This window comes from Neolamprologus multifasciatus, chromosome 17 (genome assembly GCF_963576455.1).
Source record: "Neolamprologus multifasciatus chromosome 17, fNeoMul1.2, whole genome shotgun sequence".
Classification (NCBI taxonomy): Eukaryota; Metazoa; Chordata; class Actinopteri; order Cichliformes; family Cichlidae; genus Neolamprologus; species Neolamprologus multifasciatus.
Window position 1 is genome coordinate 24,644,301 of NC_140455.1, and position 24,164 is coordinate 24,668,464.

At 42.7% G+C, this 24,164-nt stretch overlaps 1 protein-coding gene across 4 annotated transcripts; it reads left to right on the forward strand.

Annotated features, from left to right (window-relative positions):
* Positions 1-1,143: 1,143 nt before the first annotated feature.
* golgb1 (golgin B1) lies at positions 1,144-23,451 on the forward strand. 4 transcript variants are annotated; one of them, XM_085137695.1, is made up of 20 exons: positions 1,145-1,364; positions 3,807-3,885; positions 4,011-4,202; positions 4,292-4,405; positions 4,604-4,768; positions 4,853-4,975; positions 5,449-5,562; positions 5,786-6,479; positions 6,559-6,635; positions 8,555-8,612; positions 9,722-14,732; positions 14,814-15,225; positions 15,304-15,537; positions 15,619-16,452; positions 16,566-16,759; positions 17,110-17,269; positions 20,435-20,535; positions 20,627-20,698; positions 21,271-21,361; positions 21,477-23,451. In XM_085137695.1, exons 2-20 carry the CDS (start codon positions 3,817-3,819, stop codon positions 21,612-21,614), a joined length of 8,853 nt encoding a protein of 2,950 aa, XP_084993821.1. In that variant the 5' UTR covers positions 1,145-1,364; positions 3,807-3,816; the 3' UTR covers positions 21,615-23,451. The 4 variants fall into 4 exon arrangements, with proteins under 4 accessions (XP_084993823.1, XP_084993821.1, XP_084993820.1 ...); XM_085137694.1 differs by having other exon boundaries at positions 1,148-1,364; positions 4,601-4,768; XM_085137697.1 differs by lacking the exons at positions 20,435-20,535; positions 20,627-20,698; positions 21,271-21,361; positions 21,477-23,451 and adding an exon at positions 18,439-20,078 and having other exon boundaries at positions 1,144-1,364; positions 4,601-4,768; positions 17,110-17,277.
* The last annotated feature ends 713 nt before the right edge of the window (positions 23,452-24,164 follow it).

Genomic DNA, 24,164 nt, shown 5'->3' on the forward strand with positions numbered 1-24,164 from the left:
GAACCAGAATTAGAAGGTTACTACAAATGATCTCATTAGAGAAGTTTATTTGGATACCACAGATTAATGCCAACAAGGCGTTACAGTTAAAGTTAGTGTATTATTATATCAAAACACAGAAAATAAAATTACATTTGTGTCTAAGTGCTTTCATATGAAATTAAACATCAGTGCTTTGTTACAATGATTTTGCAGTCAAACTCAAAAGCATTCATGTGTTGTGTTCTGCAGCTATGAGTGCATTTTAATTTTAACAGCATATTCTTGTAAATGTCATAAAAAGACATAACAGATATATACTCTACATGTTAGTGTTTAAACTTCTTTTAAATAAAAAAAATTATATATATATATATATATATATATATATATATATATATATATATATATATATATATATATATATATATATATATATATATATACTGTATATACTAAAATTCATTTGGGGATCATTTTAAAGCATCATTACAAGAAAGGTTAAACTAAAAAAAAAGTGTTCTTCCTGCAGATTTGCATTAGCTTTCATTACCCTGTGACAGAAGGTATAATGGATGACTGGCCTGGATATTCAGCTTCCAATAGTTTGGAAGAGCTTCTCCGAAACATGGATATTTATCCACACATACATCAACAGACGTATGTTACAAAATAAACTACATTTTAAAAGCTTAAAAAGGTAAAAAGCTTCAGTAAGGCATTATCTTCACTCTTTGTTCAGCTTCATATTCATTTACAGTGTCCTCTCTAGGTCTACTGCCCATGTAACATGGTTGGACACAGTTATAACAGACAAATAAAATCACTGTGGTGGCACATCAGAGTCCGGGCAGATCTCTCTGGCCACACCATGGATGCTTTTCCTCTTCTTCCAGTGCAAGCGTCTGTAGATGGAGTCAAAAACTGCCACCGTGTAGTGTGCAAACAGGCTTGTCCACTTCACTGCATCCACCATCCACTGCACTGAGCGTCCAGCAAATGCCACAAACACTGTGGTGTAGTGTGCCAGCAGCAGAAGGCTCCTCCCCAACTGCTTGCAATGGTTGATGAGCAGGTGGACTCTTTGATCATGCCTTACCATTATTATAATTTGCTCTGTATTGCTCTACAAACAGATATGATTATTTTTTTAAAACCAGTCTTCGTTTTCTTAGTGTATATGTTTATGTAGATACTCCCCGACGAGCAGTAAGCGCTTGTAAATTTGCACACAGTCCCTTATCACGTAGCTCTCGATCGTCCAATCAGAGCAGAGGAAGTTTTGTTTCCGGGAATGTTTGGTGATGTGGCTCTGCTCTGAAATCCATCCGAGGAAATATATCAAATAAAAACCAGACACATTTACCTGGAAAGCACTCGTACAGGTGAGTCAAAAGTGTTTTCTTTTAAAAGCCCACCCCTGCCTGGGCTACATAACAGAGCTGTCATGCACAGAGGAGAGAAACTCTGCGAAGCCGCTTTAAAAGACGCTGTCCTTATTTACCTGTTATCAGCGTCAGCTAGCCGAGAGCTCCAGCTAACTTGTTACCGTATCGTGGAAACTACGGCCGCAATAAACGGATGTTTTCACAGAGCATCCTGTTCACGGCGTCGTCTCCTCGTCTTCAGATGTATTTGCTGGTTTCTGAAAACATCAGCATCCAGCCGCTCGGAAAGTGTTCCCGTCCATTTTCGCGTTAGCTAGCTTATAATCTTTGCTGTTCTCAAAAAGAGTGACGCAGCCGCAGTGGAGCGTCCAGTAGGTTCGGAGAGATTCGGCTCTGTCCGCTCCAGCTCGGAGAACTTAGTGGGAATTTATGCTTCGGGGGGAAATATACACAGAAAAATACGTCGCAACCGCAAACTTCTGTGAAATCCAACGACCTAAACGACGACGTAACCTAGTTCTTGTTTTTCTTCTTTGGACCTCAATGGGGGTGCAGACCAACTTATACAGCGCAAATCTCCCTAGAACTAAAACTACACGACCCGTCGTCGCAGCCCGCATCTGCTGTGATTGGTCTGTTCAGTACCGTCAATTCCTCCTAAGCATTTCCGCAGTGGGAGAATAACAAACATCGCCTCTATATAAGGAATAATAATTGAGATAATAGTATAAAGATAACGACTGACCAATCTCAGCAACTTCCTGGAGGGAAATTGCTAAAACTATCGGAATGGGCGTGAGGGGGTCTACAAAGCCAAGTGGGAAAAACTTGAAAATTACCAGCATTTTGCTTCTATAAAAAACAAAACAAATTACTGACTGGCACAGCATATAAAAACACTAGGGCACCACCATATTGTCATGAAAGCATGATTTGTTGTATCTAATATGTTTGCTTATATTGGTAAATAGGCTGTAGACAACAAAATTTGTGTAGGGCTATATATATATATATATATATATATATATATATATATATAAAAAAGTTACCCGTTTTGCAAGTATCTCTATGATACTAAGTGGTGTTAAGCTAAGCTAAAAACGGAAGAGATTTTTGGCTTTTTTTGTTTGTTTGTTTGTTTTTTGGCATACATCTTTGAAAAAGTTTGATAAATCTGACAAAACAACTTGTTTGCAGTTAGTGGCACTTTAGAAAGACATTTGACCAGCTGTCAGAGTTGCAGATGATTAAATAAATTTGTCTACTTTGCTTCTGCAACAATGTGAATTTTCTCTGGGACTAATAAAGGCCATCTCATCACAATATTTTTTAAAATTTCCTGCTCGTTTTGGCTGAAAAACTCTCAGTCAAACCTCAGAACATTTTATACAATTAATGACTGCAGTGCCTTTGTGTGACGGGATAATTTGTAACCTGCTACCTCCAAGTTTTGACCTTTACTCTCAAACACGCCTCTTTCCACTGCCTGCCTGTGCACACAAAGTAAAATCAATATGTTTGTATTCATGCCTTCACATAACGTGTTATAATTTCCACCACATTTGATGGGATACATCAATTTTACAGGAATAAATAATTTTTCCAACCTTTAATGTGATCACCTGTACAATTCAAATGAAAAACAAACAAATCTGTTATAGCAACTTTAGCATCCTTCCTCACTTTTCTTTACAAAAGCACTCCAAAGGTGTCCGATTGTGAGGGCATCTCTTGTGGACAGCCCTCTTGAGGTCACCCCACAGATTTTCCTTTGGATTTAGGTCTGGGATCTAGCTGGACCATTTGAAAACTTCTATTTTCTTGTGATGAGCTCATTCTTTAGTTGACATGGATGTATGATTGTCTCCATGGTTGTGTTGAAAGTTGAAATCCCTCTTTTATCTTCAGAATTCTAGCAGACACCTGAAGGTTTTAGGGCAAAAGTGACTGGTATTTTGAACTGTTCATAATTCCCTCCACACTGACTAAAGCCCCAGTTCCAGCTGCAGAAAAGCAACCCAAAGTATGATACTGCCTCCACCATGCTTCACCATGGGTATGACATTCTGTTAGTGATACAAAGCGCTGGTTTTGCACCAAGTGTACCTTTTGGAGTTGTGGGGTTGGGGTTAAACAGGCTCTTAAATTGAAGGGAAGTGTGGACAAAAGAAGACTGAATGCTTTAACAAAATATTAGTGTGAGGGTGTGCACAGGTATGCAACCAGTTTATTCTACATTTCATTTTTTTATGGTAGTATCATATTTTTAACATCATAAAAACCTGGCATTTTGACAGGGGTTTGTGCAGTTTTTATATCTGCTGCATATAAAATTTGTCACATATCAGTACGGGACATAATTTATGCATTAGAGGTTCATCTAGACTGAAACCCGTGATTTCTTTTTCCTTTTATTTATTTATTTATTTACTTTCACAGTGCCATCTTTATGTTAAGCCGTCTGGCCACAGTCCTCCAGGAGCTCTCTGGAGAGGAGGGCCAAGATGGAGAACAGCAGGTGAGAGAGCATCAGATAAATTTTGACAGCCAATAATGAAGAGATTTTGAGCCAGCAGTGTCCCTGGTATTTAAAGGTGTGAACCTTATGTTGAAGAATCAGAGCTTTAATTACTCCTTTTACAGGGCACGCTAGTGCCTCAGCTCCCTTCTGATGACGGTCAGGCTCCAATGGGGTCAGAGGTACCTGAGGAGGCCATGGAGAGGCTGGCCCACCTGGAACAACTGGTGGTCCAACTGAAGGAGCTCATCCGAGATAAAGATACCCAGCTCCTCCAAAAGGACACTGAGCTGACCAACAAAGATGCTCAGCTTAAGGTAAGTAAACCTCTGTGTGTTTGTACTTGTGGGTGATCCTTCATACTTTGACTGTCATATTTTGAGTGTTATTTTGCTTCACGTTACAGAACGAGAGAGAAGAAGCTGAGGCCCGTTTCACCAAACTCAAGCTGCAGGCCAAAGCCAAGATGGCGTCGCTCACAAAACAGATAACTGAGCTAAAAGGACAAGAAGGCACAACAGTGAGTTTTAGTGCGGTTAAAAGTTGTGAAGAGAAGGCAGCTAACACCATTGGGTCTAATGCACTTGGCAAAAAAAAGGACAATAATTGATTTGTTGTTTGTGTAGACAAGGACACGCAGCTGGTTAACCACACACCAGCAGTAAAGCTCATGTCCTTTGATTTGATCTGACTTGAGCATCTGTTCTGTCTGCAGCAGAGTCCAGACAGCTCTTTCACTGGAGCCGGCGCTGCAGTCGAAGAGGAGCTCCAAGAGCTGAAGAAGAAGCTGAGCGAGGAGGAAGCCAGGAGCCGGGAGCTTGAAGAGCGACTTCTGGCCTCTGAGCAGCTACTACAAGAGAAGGAGGCTGCCCATGCTGAACAGGTGATGCAAAATATCTGTGGTTGTAGAGCTTTAAAATTACTACTAGTGCTATCTCTGAATGGGTTCCTTTGTTTTTATTTACAGCTGCAGAAACTGCAGGCGGTGGTCTGTGAGAAGGACGTGCGTTTCCAGGAGCAGATTCAGAAACATGAAGAGGAGCTGCTGAAGGCAACAGTGCAGTCTCAGGATGAAGGCGAGCTTCAGAAGGTAAAAGATTGTCAGTTTATTTCTCTAGCATAAGTAACAAATTAGGCTGTGGTTTCTTCATTACTAGCTGACTGATTCCACCTGTACTAGATGTACTGTTGTTTAACTTTGTATTAAGTGTTTAAAACGGTACAGAAATCCTGAAATATTGTATTTGTTCCATACAAATTGCAATACAAATAGTGGCTTATGTGAAATCTGACATAGCTGCTACTGGTTCTGAGGCCAAATTTAATTTTTGTAGCCCAAAATCACCCATGTGGCATAAGAATGATGCATCATTAAATCGTTTATCAGGGGAAAAGAGGGACCTTTGCTCCTAAAAGTGTCAATGAACTACAATCAACCTTCGGGTCATAAACACAGAAACAGTTTCAGTTTGTGAAGCAGTGAAAGTGCACCATAGTTTCCACCCTTCACATATACATTGACGGTGCATTACATGCTGCCTGTTTTTATGGTGTTTTCCTCAGGCCCTGCATGCAGCTCAGCAGCGCTGTGAGGAGCTCGAAGAGGCCCTGATGTCTCGTGCAGGAGAGCTGGAAATGCTGCAGCAGGAAGTGAGCAGTGCTGATCAGCAGAAACAGGTACAGATCCTGTTTGATTAGATAGCTGATATGATTGTTTGCCTGCTTAAAGCTTGTTGGTTTTGACGCTGTTCTACATTATAGCAGTTATTTGCGCATGATAAAAAGATGATCAAACAAAGACACGCCCTACATTTTGATGACAAGTTGTTATTATTATATGTTGTTTCTCTGAGCTAGATAAAAAAACACCCACTCATACAGTCTTTTTTGTTCTCCTCAGATCCTGACTGGTCAGTTCCGGCAGATGGAGCAGGAGCTGGCGGAGGCCGCCAAGCTGAGGGAGGAGGAGAAGCAGCAGTGGGCCGAACAGGCGAGCAGGGCTGATGCAGAACTCGCGGGCCTTCGAGCCAGCCTGGAGGCCCTGGAAAGAGAGAGAATGGAGGTGGTGAAACAGGAGAGCGAGCTGGCCTCCCTGAGAGAAGCAGAGCGAGCGAGTCAGGAGGCGCTGGAGAAGGAGAAGATGGAAGTCGCCAGATTGCAGGCAGAGCTAACTGTGATGAAAGAAGCTGAGCTTGTAGCCGCACAAACAAGTGAGAGAGACAGGGTGGAAATCGCTCGGCTTGAAGGGGAGCTTTCGTCAGTGAGAGAGGCAGAGTCTGCAGCTGTCCACGCCAGGCAGGATGCCTCGGAGAGGGAGAAATCTGAAGTGGAAAAATTGGAGAAAGAACTTGCTTCCCTCAGGGAAGAGCAGGAAGATATGCAGAAGAAGGGCGAGCTCTTCACTGAAATCTGGAAGCTTCTACATTCTCTGGCTGAAGAAAATGTGCCCGAGGAGATCCCTGTCCCTGTTGACCTGTCTCATCTCCTGGGCACCGTGCACTCCATCGAAGCACAAATGACGAGACTGAAAGACAAATGCAGTGCAAGTGAGGAACAATGTGCCCACCTCACTCACAGCATAGAAACTCTGCAGGGTATGAGTGCATTATCTTGACGTCTGTTGTGGGATTCTGTGAATGAATCTTTTTACTAATACAAACATCTTATTTTCAGAACAACTTGAAAGAAAAACTACAGAACAGGAGGAGACCAACACTAAGATACAGCAGCTGGAGCAGCAAATTGTAACGGTGAGTACAAAAGTACAGAAGCAATTTTTAAACCTGCTGAAGTCTGACAGTTGTGGCCCTGCTTGACCCTGGCTAACTTAAACCTTTGTTTGTTATTCCCACTGTTGCCTAGTTCTTGTTCATATGGCATCATAATTGATCATTGGGATTCTCTATAATATTACAGGGGGTTGACCGCTACACTTATTTTATTTATTAAGTCATTCCTTTGCTAGTTTAAGTTGTTGTGTTGTGTTTAGTTGTGCGTAGTGCCGACGTGGGACAGTTGCCAATTTTGTTGTACTATTGTACTAGGTATGACTGTGCAATGACAATAAAGAGTTGTCTTATCTTATCTAATCTTATCTTATCTTACACCAGTAAGGTGAACTCAACAATACTTCTCATTATTAATTTCATCTTTATTATCTTGAGGCTCTCCACACCAGTCCCAGTTTTTCATGAGGGAAAATTAATTTCCCACCTGCACCTGCCTGACAGCATAAATGTCATTTAGATGAGTGTTTTTGTGAAGTGGTGCTTAACTGAAAATGGAACTCAGTAGTAGTAATAGCTATAGACTGTATTTAAAAGAACGATGTAGTCACAGTGTCACTCATCTGTGCGTGGACTTTGTTAGTATTTTGTCCTTTCCCATGTTGGGAGTTTTTTTGGAGCTAGAAGTGACTATAATAGTGGAGTGCTAAACTACCAGCTAATGCTAGCTAGCTTGGTTAGGCTGTATGGGTAAGCAATTGCAGTTACCTGTTACTCCAGAGATGTTACAGTGCTTGTTGTGTCCTTTCTGAATGCATTGCAAACCGATCTCAGTATGCAAATAAATTGGTTGTGCCTCACAGCCAGCAAAATGGCACACACCCAGGAGGGAGGGACACAAGCCCAGGTGTTTTTCATTTTCAAAGGGCAAAACTTACAGCTACTACGCAGAAAGACTGGGTGGTGTAAATGGTGTCCTAAAATAGAGGGCTTAAATTTTGCAAATACTTACCTGTTTGTTTAACACAGGATATAAGCAGCCTGTTTCACTAGAGATACACATCACAAAGCAGTCTCAAATAAGCTCTGTGATGACATGAAAGCTTTATCATCTCTATGGAGCTTCAGCCTGAGTTTCTTAGTGTCTTTGTCCTGCGGTTCTTTTATGGCATCTCTGTGTTTATTATTAGAAAAAGTGTGAGACTGGTAGCTGAGTATAAGTACTTCTGCAGATGTAGACGTGTCATTTGTACGTTTTGCCATCTGTCAACAAAGTCAACCTTTGTTTTGAGATCGGGACGGTCAAACTGGTTTTATCGGCTACTACCAGTCCAGGTCACAGCTTCAGTCTGGACAGGTGATCTCTGTCAGACTCAGACAGGACAGCAGACAGACAATACTTCATGTCAGTGTTAGGAATATCGTCTAATCCCTCCTGGGCTGATCTGATGGTCAGACCGACTGACCCGACCGACATACAGCCTGCTGCTGATAGAGATTTAAACTAGACGAGCAGCCTTGGAGGGTTTCTGTATTAGTTTTTACTAATATTTTAATGTTTTATATGCTTTATATACTTTATTGGTCTGGTTTCTATTTAGTTATATTGTTGAATGGTTTTAGCTTTGTTTAAGCACCTTTCACTTTTATTTTGAAAAGATTAAAAAACATATGATCATCAAGTTCAAAGCACAACAAGAAGTTTCTTCCTGCATCCTTTCAAACTTAGTTTAAAATCACAACACTGGTAAGAGTAGTGTAAACAAAAACTGACATTTACCTGTGGACTGGGTGAATGTCAAAATCCTTATCACAAAAGGCTTTCTGCCTTTTGTGTAGTGTGAAATGTCATTGTGGTTTCTTTGTTGAAGTCCTTTTTTTGCACCGTTGTAGTTTGCAGGATGTCTTTAAACTTGTCGCTTTTTTTGTTGTTGTTCTTTTAGATGTCGGAGAGACAAGAAGCGGCTGAACCAACACAGGATTCATCTGAAGCTGAAAAAGGTACGGTATGATTCCTAAAATAAATGCACTCATTATTTGGAGACAGAATCAAACAGGAAGTTAAAATCTGTGTAAAATATTTCTTTGAGATTCCAGAGATTAACAGAAGGCTTCCATATTTGTTTGTCTTTATGAGGGCAGTCCATTTAGGAATGAGAATGACATTCAGGTCCTAATTTAAACCATTAAATAAGGTTGAATTCTGTTGCTTTTAAAATCATTTGACTAAATTAATTTTTCCTAATTTATTTAAAAAAATATAATGAAGGTGAAATCAGAGTGGATTTTCTTTAGAGTGAAGGTGTCTCTACTTTTATTCTGTGAGTCATGTTTCACTGCAAGAGTCCCACTTACAAATAGAATAAATTAATAATAAAAATATCATCCCACATTCATAAATATACATCTATAAAACTACAGTAGAACTATAGAAATACATCACAGCATTTTATTATTCAGTATACTCATTGCTTTTAGACACAAATTATCTTTATCATTATTATTATTTATTTTTGTATGCTGATTATATATGTACAGTTTTTCTTCAACCACGGTGACATCCAACACATTGTGTTTTTCACAATCAGTCTGCCATTGTGACAAATAAAACCTGCTGTTGTAAATCAAAGAAAGGCGTCAGTGCTGATCTTCTGCTTGTCCACCCTACTTTGGTGTGACAGAGCAATAAGGAATTCAGACCTCGGGTTTAACTAAATTTAAAATTCCTGACAACCGTTCTCAGAACTCGATCCATTTTTAACAACTTGCAAGACAAAGTGGAAAACATGTGTCCTCCTTTTCTGTAAGTTAAACACTCTGCACAGACATCCAGTGAACTTTCTGTTCCTTTGCCGCCAACTGTATGTTTCACACTCCTGGACCAGACAAGCTAAGATCATAAAAATGTTCTTTGGCTTTATTTGTCAGGTTATATATTCATTTTCTGAATGCCAAATTATCTATGTGAACTTTGAACAATATTGTATTGCAGCAGCACGCACCCTCTGTTGGTGTTTGTTTTTAGACTGCACTTGCATTTGTTTTTGATTTGGTACTGCTTATTTTAGATCATTCTTATCATTCGTTTCTTATTTAATTTTATCTCACAGCACACATACTGGCCCTGGAACAGCAGCTGCTGGAAAAAGACAACGAGCTGGTTGTTTTGCGAGAATCCCTCATACTTGCTAATAAGCAAGTATTAGCAAGTGAGCTTTCACCAAATGAAAACTGTGATCAGACCCCAGATCAGGTTGAGGATGCTGTTACGGCTCCCCTCGATAGCTCTGCAGCCCTTTCTGACTTCATGGCAGACACCCAAGAAGAAGAGAGCACTTTAGTTGCTGAGGACACCTCTGTTCTCTCCATTTCTGCTGAGAATCAGAGCAGTCCAGAGCTAATAGGAAACCAGTCAGATTCCCCAGAGGAATCCAAAGGCACCTCGTCGGATGAAATGGTCGCCAGTAGTGATTCAGAGGTGGCTCACAGCAGCTGGACACTCCTGGAAGCTGTGAATCAAGACGGAGGTCAAGAATGGCCCTCCATCGTCCAGGACTTTGGTCAGTCGTGGGTGGCGACAGGCATGGAGCAAGAAACCACCACAGTTCAAGTCGAGTCCTCGTCTGTCGTCATCAGAGAGACAGTTCAAGTTCATGTAAGTCAGCAGAGTTCTTCCTCCTTGTCCCATGAAGTCAATGTTCACTCCGGCCAGGTCTTCGCTCAGGCCTTAGCTGAGGAGCTCCAAAAGAGGTACAGTGAACTTCTGGCTGAGCTGCAGAGGCTCAGAGAGACAGCTGCAGAGTCACAGGAGAAAATAAAGAGTCTGGAAGAGGAAACAGAATCCCTAAGTGCTGCTAAAGAAGAGGCTGAGTCCAAGGCTGCGAGTTTAGCAGAGGAGCTCGGTTCAGCCAGAGGGGAGCTAGATAAACATTCCCAGGAAAGCAGCTCTGTAGCAAAGAAGCAGAGCATTGAATTTCAGCTTCTTGAAGAACAGATAGACATTTTAAACAGTGAAAATAAAACCAAGGAAGACCGACTTCAGGCTTTGCAGACAGCTCTGGAAACGGCCCAACATGCTCTCTCTGAGCAGGAGGGTCAGGTTAGGATGCTCAGCACTCAGCTAGAGGAAAGAGAACTCCTCGCCTCTGAGCTGGAGAGAAGGCTTCAAGACATGGAAAGCAGCATGTTGGAGTACTCCCAGACATCACATCTCAACACTGAGTCTTTGTCAAAGAAGGACTCTGAGATTAGCGAGCTACAGCTTCGTCTCAATCAGAAAGAGCAGGAGATGCTGGAGCTCAATGACAGCATGTCTACTAGACTCCTTCAAGCAGAAGAAGAGAAGTTCCAGATTGACAGCGAGATGAACAAACTGAAGGAGAAGATGGAAGAACTTCAGAAGATTAAAGAGGAGAAACGGCAAGAGACCACTGAAGACTCACCTGTCCTTGTAGACGATGAAGTTGCTTGCTTACGGCAGGAGAAAGAAGTCATGGAAAAGCAGCTGACAAACACAAAGAAGAAGCTGCAGGCAGCACTTGTGCAGAGAAAAGAGCTCATGAAGAAGGTTGCTGACTTTGAGGCAGAAGCGAAGAAATGGAGCGAGAGGGATGAGGCGGCAATGGGAGAAATTCCTGAAAAGTCAGAAGGACACAAGATTGAGGAGATGGAGGTAAAACTTGTGGAGCTCGAGCAAGCTTTAAGATCCAAAGAGGAGGCGGTTGAGAGTCTTGAGCAAAAAATAACAAAGCAGGACCAAGTTCTTGCTGAGACTCTGGCTAATAGAAAGCTAAGTGAAGAAGCTGAGATTTCTCCTGAAACAAGCGCATTACAATCTCAGGTGACGTATCTCGAAGCAGAGTGTGAAACGCTGCAGAAGAAGCTTCAAGAGGTGCAAGAGTCTCGCAAAGAAACTATCCGTAAGGCAAAGGAAAAAGACCGGCACCATCGCGAACAGCTCAAGCAGCAGAAAGAGGAATACAGTGGCCTTATGGAGCGTTTTGAGGTCCAGGGCAGTGAACAGGAAGTTCTTCTCACTAAACTGAGAGAACTAGAAGAAAAGGTGAGCGCTGAAAGAGAAGATCCAACTCCTCAAGAGCCAAAACACAGGGTGGAAAACATGGAAAAGCCTCCAGGAAATGTTTGGGTCCAGGAGGACTGGGTTGATTTTGCTTCACCTGAGACTGATTCATCACAACTGCAGTCCAGCGATCCATGTCAGCCTGCGTCTGAGGTCCTCTCTGAACAAATGGAGGATTCTCTGAAAACTCTCAGAGAGGAGATCCAGACTCTACGGACAGCAGGTGAGGAACTTGAGAGGCAGCTGCAGGAAACCCAGGCCAGCCTGTCGCAGAAGGAGACTGAGTTATTGGAAGTGGGCAAAGAGCTGCAAGCACTCAGAGAAAAGGAAAGGCAGATTGATGCACTTTCTGCAGAAGTTGATGACCTCAGAGAGAAGTATCGCCAAGCCGAGTCTCACGCTGAAGCCCTAAAAGCAGAAATGGACACTGCAGCCAAAGCAGCAGCCGCAGAGTCCTCGTCTTCAGTCGCAGCTCTTCAGGATGAAGTCGACAGCTTCAAGCAGTTTCTCGACAACAAGAATGTCGAGATAATGGAGCTCAGTCAGCAGCTGAGTGAGCAGAACACACTTATAAATTCTATGCAAGACACAGTGGCCCAGAAGGATCAGCTGATAGCTTCATTACAGGATGAGCTGAAGGCCGAAAAGGAAAAGTCACACAAGTTAGAGGTTGAGCTTCCACAGAAGCAAGAAGAGGACAAAGACAGCGAGGAGAAGATCCAGCAGCTTCAACGAAAGCTTCAGGCTGCTCTGATCTCTCGCAAAGAGGCTCTTAAAGAGAACAAAACCCAGAAGGAGCAGCTCGCTTTGACCGAGAAGGTTATAGCTGAGCTACAGCAGAAAATTGAATCTGCTGAAGATGAGCTGGAGAAGCTGAGAGCTGAAAGAGTTCGACTGATTGAAGAGGTTGACCGGACATTATTGGAGAACCAAAGTTTAGGATCCTCGTGCGAGAGCCTCAAGCTGGCAATGGAAGGTGTCCTCAATGAGAAAGATGCATGCAAGAGAGAAGTGGAGCTGGCAAAAGAAGAAGCGGCCAGAACGTGCAGAGAATGGGAGGAAAAGGTTCAAACCATGAAGGATGAGTACGAGACACTTCTCAAATCTTATGAAAATGTGAGCGATGAGGCGGAGAGAGTGAGACGAGTCCTGGAAGCTGCGAGGCAGGAGAGACAGGAGCTGGCGGCAAAAGTCAGGACTCATGAGATGGCAAGGCAGGAAGCTGAAAGACAAGTGGAGGAAGCGCAGAAGGAGGTCAGTGCAGTGAAGGATAAAATGAGAAAGTTTGCCAAAACAAAGCAGCAGAAAATTCTAGAGTTGGAGGAAGAGAACGAGAGGCTCAGAGAGATCCAAGAAAAGCCGTCAATAAAACAAGAAGACAGAGCTCCTGGGGATGAACTTGAGCAGCTTCAAGAGGAGCTGAGAGCTTTGAAAGTTGAGCTACATGCTACAGTGGCAGAAAGAGACTCTTTAGGGCAGCAGATTGAAGGTCTGAGGGAAGAACTTACCCAAATAAGAGAAAAGGAAAATGATAATGTAGAAGAGGTTGTCACTGCCCAGAAATCAGATGCAAGTACGATGACAACAGAGCCTGCTGAGATTCAGAATGAGGACAAAGACAAACCAGTAACGCCAGAAGAGATTCAAGATGACCAAATAGTGGCAGCAACTGCAAAAGAAACCCATTCACAACCTGCCGAAGAAAATGAAAAACCAGAAATGAGTGAAAAAGCTCAGATGCTACTGGAAAATAAAATGAAGGAGGTCGAGGCTGCTTTCACCACTGAGCGGGAACAATGGCAGGAGCGAGAAGCTGAGCTCAAAGCTGAACTGGCCTCTCTCGAGCGACATCTCCAGGAGAGTAAGGAGAAGGAGAGCCTCTCAGTCTCCTTAGAGAAGTGCCTTGAAGAGAGCAAAGAAAGAGAAAAGAACCTGATTGAAGAGGCTTCAAAGAGGGAAACCCAGTTCAAAGAACTCCTCAGAAGTCTTGAAGCCGAAAAAGATAATCTGGAGGAGCGTCTGATGAACCAGCTGGCTCAGCTCAATGGAAGCATCGCTGGCTACCAGCAGGAGGCAGCTGAGAACCGGGAGCACCTCACCGAGCTGCAGCGGGAGCTCGAAAGGTTAGAGAGGGAAAGAGCCGAACTCGACGCTGAGGCTCGGAGCGAGAAAGACCGAGCTGCCAGGCTGGAAGAGGACATGAGGCAGGCCCAGCGGGAAAGAGCTGAGGCCGAAGCAGAGTCTGGTAAGCAGAGGGAGCTGGAGCAACAGCTGAGGTCTGCTCAGAGGGTCAAAGAAGGCAGCCAGAGCAGAGCACGACAGCTGGAAGAACTGCTGAGGGAGAAACAGCTGGAGGTCCGTCAACTGCAGAAAGACTGCATCCAGTACCAGGAGAGGATCAGCGAATTGGGAAGAGAAGCGAAGGCACTGCAGATGGGTCACAATGAGCTCTGCAACAAACTGGAAAAGTCCCAGCTGGAGGCCTCCAAAACTCTAGAGGACCTGAAAAGAACTGAAGCAGAGGTTGCTAGTAATAAATCCCAACTAGATGATGCCCAGAAACAGGCGAGCGAGGCATTAGCTGCCAAAAAGACCATCGAACAGAGCATCCAGCAGAGAGAGGCTGCTCTAAAAGCTGAAGCAGAGGAAACCCTGGACTCTGTGAGATTCAGGCTGGGAGCTGAGCTGAAGGAGATGGAGCTGAGACTGGAGGAGGCTTATAGAGAAAGGGAGAAGGAGGAGGAAGCTACTCTGGAGGCTAGAGAGATAGCAGAAGACCTTGAGAGAAGAGCCCAGGAGACGCAGGCTCGTCTGGATGAGTCTCTGGCCAGGTTAGCTGCCTTCTCACGCTGCATGTCCTCCCTGCAAGATGACCGGGACCGAGTTGTGGACGAGGCCCGGCAGTGGGAGAGTCGCTTTAATGGTGCCCTGCAGGCTAAGGAGGCTGAAGTTCGAGAGGCTGAAACACGTGCCAAAGGCCTCGTGGAACAGCTTCAGAAAGAAACAGCACTGAAAGAGGAACTGCAAGTCACAGTTGAAAGGTAAGAATGTTCCCTTTGAATTTGTCTGTTTTACTGAGTTTTTACATTTTAGCCTATAATCCAGTTTGTTGGTCCTTTCAGGTTAGAGAAAGCAGACAAGGATTGGCAGCTAAGATTGGAAGAAAAGGGGAAGAAAATCACAGAGACCCAAACTGCTCTGGAGGAGGAGAAGAAGAAGCTTCAGCAAACCGCAGCTGAATTGGAGTCTGCACAAAGTGAAGCTCACACCTTGAAAAATGAAATGGAGAGTCTTCATCAGAGACTTCAGGCTCTGGAGGAGGCCGTGGGTAGGCTCCAGGGCGATGTCGAACAGGCCAGGTTGGAGCTACAGGAGAGGGAAGCAGAGGAGAGACGACTTTGTCTGAACGTGGAGCAGCTGGAGACGGACCTGCGATCCTCCAAAGCCCTGACAGAGACCTTACAGGCTGAGTTAAATGAGAAGGAAAGGAGAGAAGTGGAAATGCTTGGGGAGCAGGAGCAGGCTGTCGCTCAGGTATGCATGGACTTTAATTTACTGAAAAATTCAGAGAGAAATGTTGGAGATTCCTAACGTGTGTCATCTATTTCTAAGGCTGCAGACGAGGCAAGGAAAGAGGCCGACAGCAGGGCACGAGAAGCTGAGGAGGAGCTCGAGCAGAGAAGAGGAGAAGTGCGTGATCTGGAGGAAAAGCTGCGAAAAGCTGAGGAAGAGAGCAACAACAGAAAAGCCAGGCTGGACTCTTTCACAAAGGCAATGGGCTCCCTGCAGGACGACAGAGACAGAGTCCTCAACATGTACAAGCAGCTGGAAGAGAAACACTTACAGGTAATGTGTAAAAACAGTACAGACTCTAAGATGTACAGAGCTTGTTTTAGCATGCATTATAATATCTTTATTCCATTCCAGGTGATGATGGAGAAGGATGGTTTAATCCAAGAGGCGGCAGGAGAGAATAACAGCCTTAAGGAGGAGCTGCGCTCTCTGCTGGTCCAGAGAGACGACTTGTATGCTGAAAGGGCCCAGCTGTCTGCTCAGCTTTATGGATATCGTGATGAACTTAAACAGGTTTTAAGCATGAAGGACTCCCAACACAAACAGCTTTTGGCAGCCCAGAGGCAGCGTATTGTATCTTTAGAAAAGGAACGAGAGGAGTTGGAAAGTCAGTTAAAGAGCCTCAGCACAGTCAAAGAGACCGAAGTGGTGCACAAGGTCGAGAGCGAGACTCTTAGTCAGGCAGCTGAGAAGAGGCCTGCATCACAGGTGATGGATGCACCTGGTGCAGAAGTTGAGAAGCTTAGGGAGCAGCTGCAGGCAGCAAGAGAGCAGGGGGCGGCTTTGGAAGAGACTTTGCATAGAGAGAGGAAAGAGCATGAGAGCAAGAGCAAAGAGCTAGCAGAGCTGCGATGGGAGGGAGGGGTGATGCGGACAGAGTCAGAGAGTGCTCAGGAGAGGGTGGCGGAGCTGGCCCGAGACCTGCTGGCTGTTGAACAGAAGCTGCTGGAGGAGAAAGAGGTGACAGAGAAGCTGAGACAGGAGAATCAGTCGTTCTCTAAAGCCATGGCTTCCCTTCAGGACAGCAGAGACGAGGCAGTGAACAAGGTCCAAGAACTGAGCCACAAACTGGAGGAGATGAGCAAGGCAGGGGGCCACACAGCACACAGTGGCCCTGCAGGCTCCAGTGGAGAAGTGTGGGGACTGAAGAACGCACTACAGGCCCTGCAGAATGACAGGGAGAGGCTGGTGAGTAACCCCAAGTATGAGAGATATTAATAGGACATGCTTGAGTTTATATTCTGGTGACATTTACAGAATTTCAACATATTTTTCATTGATCTTTTTTTCTTTATGTGCAGCTGGAGCAGCTTAAAGCCCAGGAGTCTGAGCTGAAGAAGCAGAAGTCAGAGCTGGCTCGGCTGGGAGCAGGAGAGCTGATTAAAGTCAGCCAGGAGCTGCTTGAGGAGAAGCAGAAGAGCGAAGACATGCTGGGTGTCATAACGCAGCTGGAGAACATGGTGGAAATGGGCAAGCAGGAAATAGAAACACTCAGGTGACACGACAAAGCAGGAATAGCATTTATTCAGATTTTTGTTGATTTTAAAGAAAAGGAGACTTAATTCAACTGTAGTATATAGTTTATGCCTCTGTGCTTATATGCCCTTTAAAGCAGGTTTTGTAAACATCATTTGTAGCTTTACAAGAATCCAGTTAATGCTCATTGGTGGTTTATAAACCAATTATTAACCAATCAGTAACCACTGCTATCATTTCACTGTTTAATTAAAGTTCAAACTAAAGTTGAATTAGCTGCCAGTTTCCCATTTATTAACAACGGTTATTATAAAGTGCTCCCCAGAAAGGCACCAATCTATTTTTTTTTTCTGTGTTGTTCTTTTTCAGGCTTGAACGCAGTGATTTGATGGCTCAAGCGGAGCAGCTGAAGCAGCAGACTCTCGCCACGCTGTCAGAGAGGGACCAACAACTGAAGCAGCTCACCGCCATGCTGGAAGAGACTCGGGTGCATAAACCCAAACTCCAGCAGGAGCACTATCAGAGAGAGGTAAGCACCTAGACCAGGGGTCTGCAACCTTTTACACCCAAAGAGCCATTTGGACTCGGTTTCCACGCAAAAGAAAACACTGGGAGCCGCAAATACTTTTTGACATCTAAAATGAAGATAACACTGTATATATTGTTTTTTACCTTTATGCTTTGTGTGAACAACTAAGGTGTGTTGCTTATGAAGTGCTACAGAGAAAATTACATTTTATTTATGTAATCAACACATTTTGAACTCTTAAAGAAATATAACAAAAGGAAAGACACCCAGCTGAACTAAAATGATCCATGTAGAAAACAAAAACTGTTGTCAGCCACCACCCTTATATCGCCTTTGGGCTTTTGGAGCCTTGACCTGACTTTTAAAAAATAATTGGTAAAAAAGCACTATGCTGCTGAAAAATTAAAAATAGATATTTGCAAAATTCTGCCTAAATATGTATTTTACCAGGTTAATGCGTGCGGCGGGGCGTGGTCTGCAGCGCCGCTGCAGGGGAGGCGGACGCACCTGAGCGACACCCGCAATCATGCCTCGCTGCCTTTACGTCTGCGCTATCTGTGCTGTTGTGTTGTTGGTAGTGTATGTCGGGCTGTGAGGTGAAAAGCTACAGCCGGCTGTATGCGTACAGCAACCGTGTGTGAAAAGTGGTCAATAAAGAGATGCTGAAAAGCGTGTTCATGCAAACTTCGTCGGTCTGCCGTGATATGTTTACAATGGGACTTCTGCTCCTGAACCTCTGCGCACAGCGTCTGCTAATCGGGGCTGTACGAAGTCAGTTTACGCAGGACTGTAAGCTGTCATCTGTCAGGCGTGAGCGGTGTTTGTCTTTAACATAGTTCATGGTGGAGAATAGCTGCTGACATAATATGGATCCGAAGATCTATAATTGGCCTGCCTGGGGTTGAAAGTCTCGATAAATGCACGGCGTTTCGGCGGGTACACCGGCTTCCGCGACCGCGAGTGTGACTCTTATTTTGAGCGATGAAAAAATAATAGAATATAATTTTATTTTTATATTTCAATATCACAATAATCTTCCAATTTAGAACTACAAGTTAAAAAGAACTAACATAAATAAAATACACTTCAGCTAAATACTAATTTATTTTCCCAAACCACGCAGAGCCGCAGTATAAGGACTAAAGAGCCGCAGGTTGCCAACCCCTGACCTAGACATTTGCTTTTGACTCAAAAGGGAAAGCTATAGATTCCCGTGGGATTGTTAAAATATAAAGTGTTTAACTTGTTGCCTTTTAAATTTACATCTAGATCTGTTCATGAGGCCTTGTTATTAGTGTTTCAGCTCAGGCTGTTTTATCTTTGCCACAAATTCCCAGAAGTTGTCTTCTTGAATCATTCATGTGGCACTTTATTATTTAAAAAATGATTTATAAATTACTTTCCCTCCATGCTTCTTTACTATAAACACAGACTATACGTAAAAGCTGGCTGTAATTTCTGTGTCTGAAAAGTGAAGCCAGTTTCAAATTACCTGCTTTCTTTCTAATGATCAGCGGGAGGCGACTCCACAGGTTACGGAAAGTCAGCTTGTGTAGATATAAAATATTTTTAATAATAATATTATAAAAGGCAAATATATGTTTGGATTTGTAAAAAACCGACCACTACAAATATAAAACAAATAAGCATATAAAAAACACGACCGCAAAGGAATTAACACAAAATACACAAACATCGGCCACTTACAAAGGTAACACTCTCACCTCTGCAAAGATTGCCCATAGAAGTCTAAATCGGGCATGTGAGAAAATCACGTTATTGCTCACTTAATTATCTTACCTGTGTTTTTTTTTCTTAACTCTTGCTGACAGGTTTATGGCCCCAGTATCAAATTTTAAGACAGCAGTGCACTTATTTTGTAAATGATGATCCTTATTAAAGTCAGAAAGGAGGATAAAACAAGTTGGACCAAAGATCGACATGTCAGACTAGGGCTGCTCAATTAATCGAATTGTAATCACGATTACGATCTAGGCTTTCAACGATCATTAAAAATGACTGAGCCGATTATTAGCCCCTCCCTCGTGCTTTACTCTCGTGCTGCTCCGTGTGGCAAATCCAGCGCACCTCTCTGCATTTCGAACATGTGTCACAACAATTAAGAGCAGCGGTCTCCAACCTTTTTTGTGCCATGGACCGGTTTATGCCCGACAATATTTTCATGGACCGGCCTTTAAGGTGTCACGGATAAATACAACAAAATAAAACTAGTACCGGTACCGAAAAAAAGAAAATTTATTGATCTTTTCACATAACAAATGTGAAAAGACCAAGGAAAACCGAGTAAAGGATAAAAACGCTAACGAAATAACGCTGAAAACCGATAAAAACCCTGAAAACTATACATGTCACACCTGAGCCTCAACTCTCGCGGCCCGGTACCAAATGACTCACGGACCGGTACCGGTCCGAGGCCCGGAGGTTGGGGACCGCTGATTAAGAGGACCCGAGGGAAGCTCGGAAAGCTAAGCAGAAGTTATTTGGAGAAGAGAGTGACTGCAGTTGGTTGAAAAGAGAGGTAAAAAAACTTCAGTGGTGTGGAAACATTATGGGTTCGCGGAGTCAGACGTGGATCGAGTAGACACAGTGTGTAAACTTTGCTACGGTGTAGTAGCTGCACCACAGAGCAACACTGCAAAGTTCACTAAACATAGATGTTTACATTTTTCATTTATTTTTTATATTGCAAACATTTGCACTGTTATCAGTATTTGCACACTATTTTATATTATTTTTTGACAATCTTTAAAGTCATTATTCAATACATTGTTATTGTTAAATAAATATCGTCAAATAATCGAGATCTCAATTTCAGTGAAAATATCGTGATTATCATTTTTGCCATAATCGAGCAGCCCTATGTCAGACAAATATGTGATGTCATGAATATAAACTGTGGAAATGCCAAACCACAGGATAGAGATGTTAGACTTCATGTAAAAGTCAAGGTCAGGTTTATTTGTATAACACATTTAAAACAACAGAGCTGACCAAAGTGCTGTACATTAAAAGTGTGTAGCACCAAAAGGAAAAAAGAAACAACAACTTAAATAGAAACTGACAATAAAATGCAGTCATCTATCAGGATGTCACACTGGAGCCAAATGCCAAGGGGAATAAATGTAGATTCGTTGTCTTCTGCAGGGCGCAGAGGTGCTCTCTAGCGCTCCCGGCGCCCCTCAGGAGCGCAGCAGCCTAATCGAGAGCCACACCTACATGGCTGAGGTCAAAGAGCTACAGCGGAGGTACTGTGAGATCCAAACCTTTAAAAAATGTGAATATGGCAGGCTGGGAAGCATGAATACTGATTTTTAATTTCTGATTTTTTTAAATCAGACTGGATGAAGAGATGCAGCAGAGGATGGCTGTCGAGGAACAGCTGATGGCCACGCAAGACCAACTCAAACGGTATGAACTTCAGTAGGAGATAATCTCATACTGGGAAGTTGAAGGTGCTATAAGAACATTATGTTATATTTATACTAGATGATATGAGGATGGTCCAGTTCTCTGCAGCTCTGCGCTGCTTACTGGTGTCTCTTAGCAACTCTTGTCTTTAAGTTTCCTGTTTTGGTTTGGTGTAATCACAGGCAAGGACGGGTAAACTTACCAGCCAGCTTGTAAATATGTGGGGGCACATAGATGCTAAAGAGGGTGTCTAAATAGGCTTGTTAGAAGAAGAAGAAGGTTAACTGGTCGAGGTCATTATCAGGGATGAAGTGATTTAATTTTGGAGTCACCCCAGTGTTGATATCAAGGGAAGGATCAGGAGAGTCTTACTTATTCGCTTAGGTCAGTCCAGGTGGTTATACTCCATGTTGCCTCAGTTACATGTTTTTAATTGTGTGACGGTGTTATTAAGAATCAGCAAGCAATCAGCAAACAAGGCACATTTGCATCTGAATCTCTCCTTTTTTAGCTGCGATAAATTTGCTCCATCAACAGCGATGACAGCTAACTTCTGTTTTTCTTATTATTAGCCACGGCCAGGCTAAATGGCACTCTGCACTGGACGGGGATTCCTCGGAGACTGCCGTTTTTATCGAGCCGCCGGAAGGAGCTGTCACACGAGTAAGGCGCCGCTAATGTTCTCCCGCACCTCATCTGTCACCCTAATAACCGTAATAATAAAGACTTACGAGATCAATGTTTCCCTTCACCTTGTCTCTCTCCTCTCCTCTCGCAGACCCGGAGAGGCGGTCCCGGGTTGATGCGGATGCTCCGAGTGGCCTTCTGCTCCCGACAGCGCACGCCTCTGCTGCTCAGCCTCTACCTGCTCACTGTGCACGTCCTGCTGCTGCTGTGTCTGGGTGGATACCTCTGAAACCAGCTCCCTTTATAATAAACCTGACAGATAAGACGTGGGGAGAAACTGTAATGTGACCCGAGCCATCGCTATGATTTATATTGTTACATGAATTAATGAATTAAAGAAGGGCACAAACAAACAAACGTTGCACTTTACAGAAGTTTACCTTTTAGCCAAAGCATTTAGATTCATAAAGGGAGCGGATACCTTTGATTATAACTATTTGGTCCTAGTACATTGAGTGTGAATGGTGTCTTTTTAGCACCGAAGCAGAGGAGAAATAAAGGGACCACAGCACATAAGAGTTTTAGGGGAAGAGTAGATCCAGAGTTGTTTTAGGAGACTGTGTTCGTCTTGTGCCTTTATATGTGGATAAGCTGTGTGTAAAAGAGATGCAGTCTGTGAGTATAACCTGAAAGGGTCACTTCAAGTTAAACATTTTGGAAAGTGTGCTTTTTAGCTTTCTGGAAGAGTGTAGAGGCTCTGAAATGACTCAAATCTAATCTGAGCATTTTCGAAAGCATTATTGAGGGGCATGTCTGTCTCATCATTTATAGCATCTGTATGCAGTCTAAAATAAGGCTAACTTATAGAAAAGGTGAAATGGTTGTGGAACTTTCCTATCAGCTGATTAAAACCCCTCATATATATCTAAATCTCTGTATGTAAGTAGTAAAAACCCCACAGTGTAATGACAGCTCTCTGTTTTGTAAGCTCTGAGCTATAGCCAACCAGAGAGAAAGAAAGCTGTGACCAAGAACCAGATGTTTTTATTGATCAGATGAACCACATGTAACCTGTTAATTGCTAACTGCCTGCAGCGTAAACGCAGGGATTTTGTGGAGCTAACTCCACCAGAAAGCGTTAAGCCTCTTTCTCCAAATGCCGGCTCTTCTTTTACGATGGCTTGAGGTTCAGGGCGTGCTCTTCTAGTCCAGTTTCTTCCTTATCTGTTCGTTTCATGCACAAAAATGGAGCGCAGTGCAATTTGAGTTACTTACACATTCCTATATTATGCTGTCCTTTCTTTCCTTTTTTCCTAAATGGGACATTATATTAATATTTGTACATATGAACATGTGTTGTGTGGGGTTTTCCTCTTACATGTCCAGTATGATTCCCACTCCATGCTTCTGCTGCAGATTTAGATCGTTCACAGTTTGCTCTGTACTTTTGATGGCAGATGAAGATGAAGTTGCCTTCAGGTGCAATGTTACCACAGTGAGGAAGACTGCTGTGATTTCTAATGATATCCGTCCCATTATATTATGGACTTACCCGGATGTAGCATAACTTATATCGGAACCCTCACCCTCCTCACCCTCTGTTTAATCATTGTGTTGGTGAAACTCTTTACACTGCTTCACACCTTAAACACACACCTGTATTTGTAAATAACTGTTGAAAGGGCTGTGTAGGATAATAAAGTGTCATTAAAGTGTTGGTGGTTTAGAATCAGGTCTCTTCAAGAATGGATCCATTTTCCTGTTAGACAGTGGGCGGTTTTTAATTTACCCTGGTTTACCCTTTATTTGGGCTTTGTTAGTTTTAAATCACTTTCTTTACTTTTACATTCATAAAATGAATCTAAATAATTCGGTTATTATATTGGAAAGCCTGTTTACCCGACCATTATCATCTTCTTCTTCTTCTTCTTCTTCTGAGAGATCAAATGAAGCTCAGGTCCAGGCCAGCTGAGAGAAATGGTCGCACACTGTAACTTTTTTGAAATGCCCACATAATCTATAAAACACTAAAACTGCTTTTCTTTATGGGAGGAGGATCTGTATACACTCACTGTTACTGCTGACACAACAATCACAGCTTTTAATAAAGATATTTTTAAATGTAAGTGACGTCTGGGTGAAAGTTTTTTGCCTCTAGCATTTTTTTCTTGCAATAAGTCAGGGACTAAAAGACAAAATAAACAATAACCTGTTTCTGGTACTTAGAAATGATGCACATAGTTTATTTATAATCAGTAATTTTAAGTAATTTCTGCTTCTCTTGTAGGTCAACAGATGCTTTTGTGGATCTAACAGAATAAAGACCCAATATTTCACAGTGCTTCTTTTTTTGGACATTTTCAGACATCTGAATATTGGAGCTTTAAATAATGCATGTTTTATTAAGTTGAATTGTAAGGTGAATATATGTGTGTCAAAATGACCAACTTAAATGGAAAAATGAGCTAAAGAATTAAGAAATTAAATGATGAAACAAAACATTCTTTAAACAGGTGAATATGATGAAGACTTTAATATTTTAAAAGAAAGTAAAACACTAAAAGTAATACAATTATCCATTTAAATATGAAAAATGCTCAAACTTCAATTAGACTATATAAGGTAAAATGTGGACACTTTATTAGGCACACCTTGTTGGTACCAGTTGTCTTCAGAGCTGACCTAATTATTAATTTCACAGATTAAACAAAGTGCTGAAAACATTTCTCAAAGATTTTGGTCCACATAAACATGACTGAAACAGTTTCTGCAGAATTGTCCGCTGTACATACATTATAGACATCCCAAAGTTTCTCTTGGTTCGAGATCTGGTGACTGT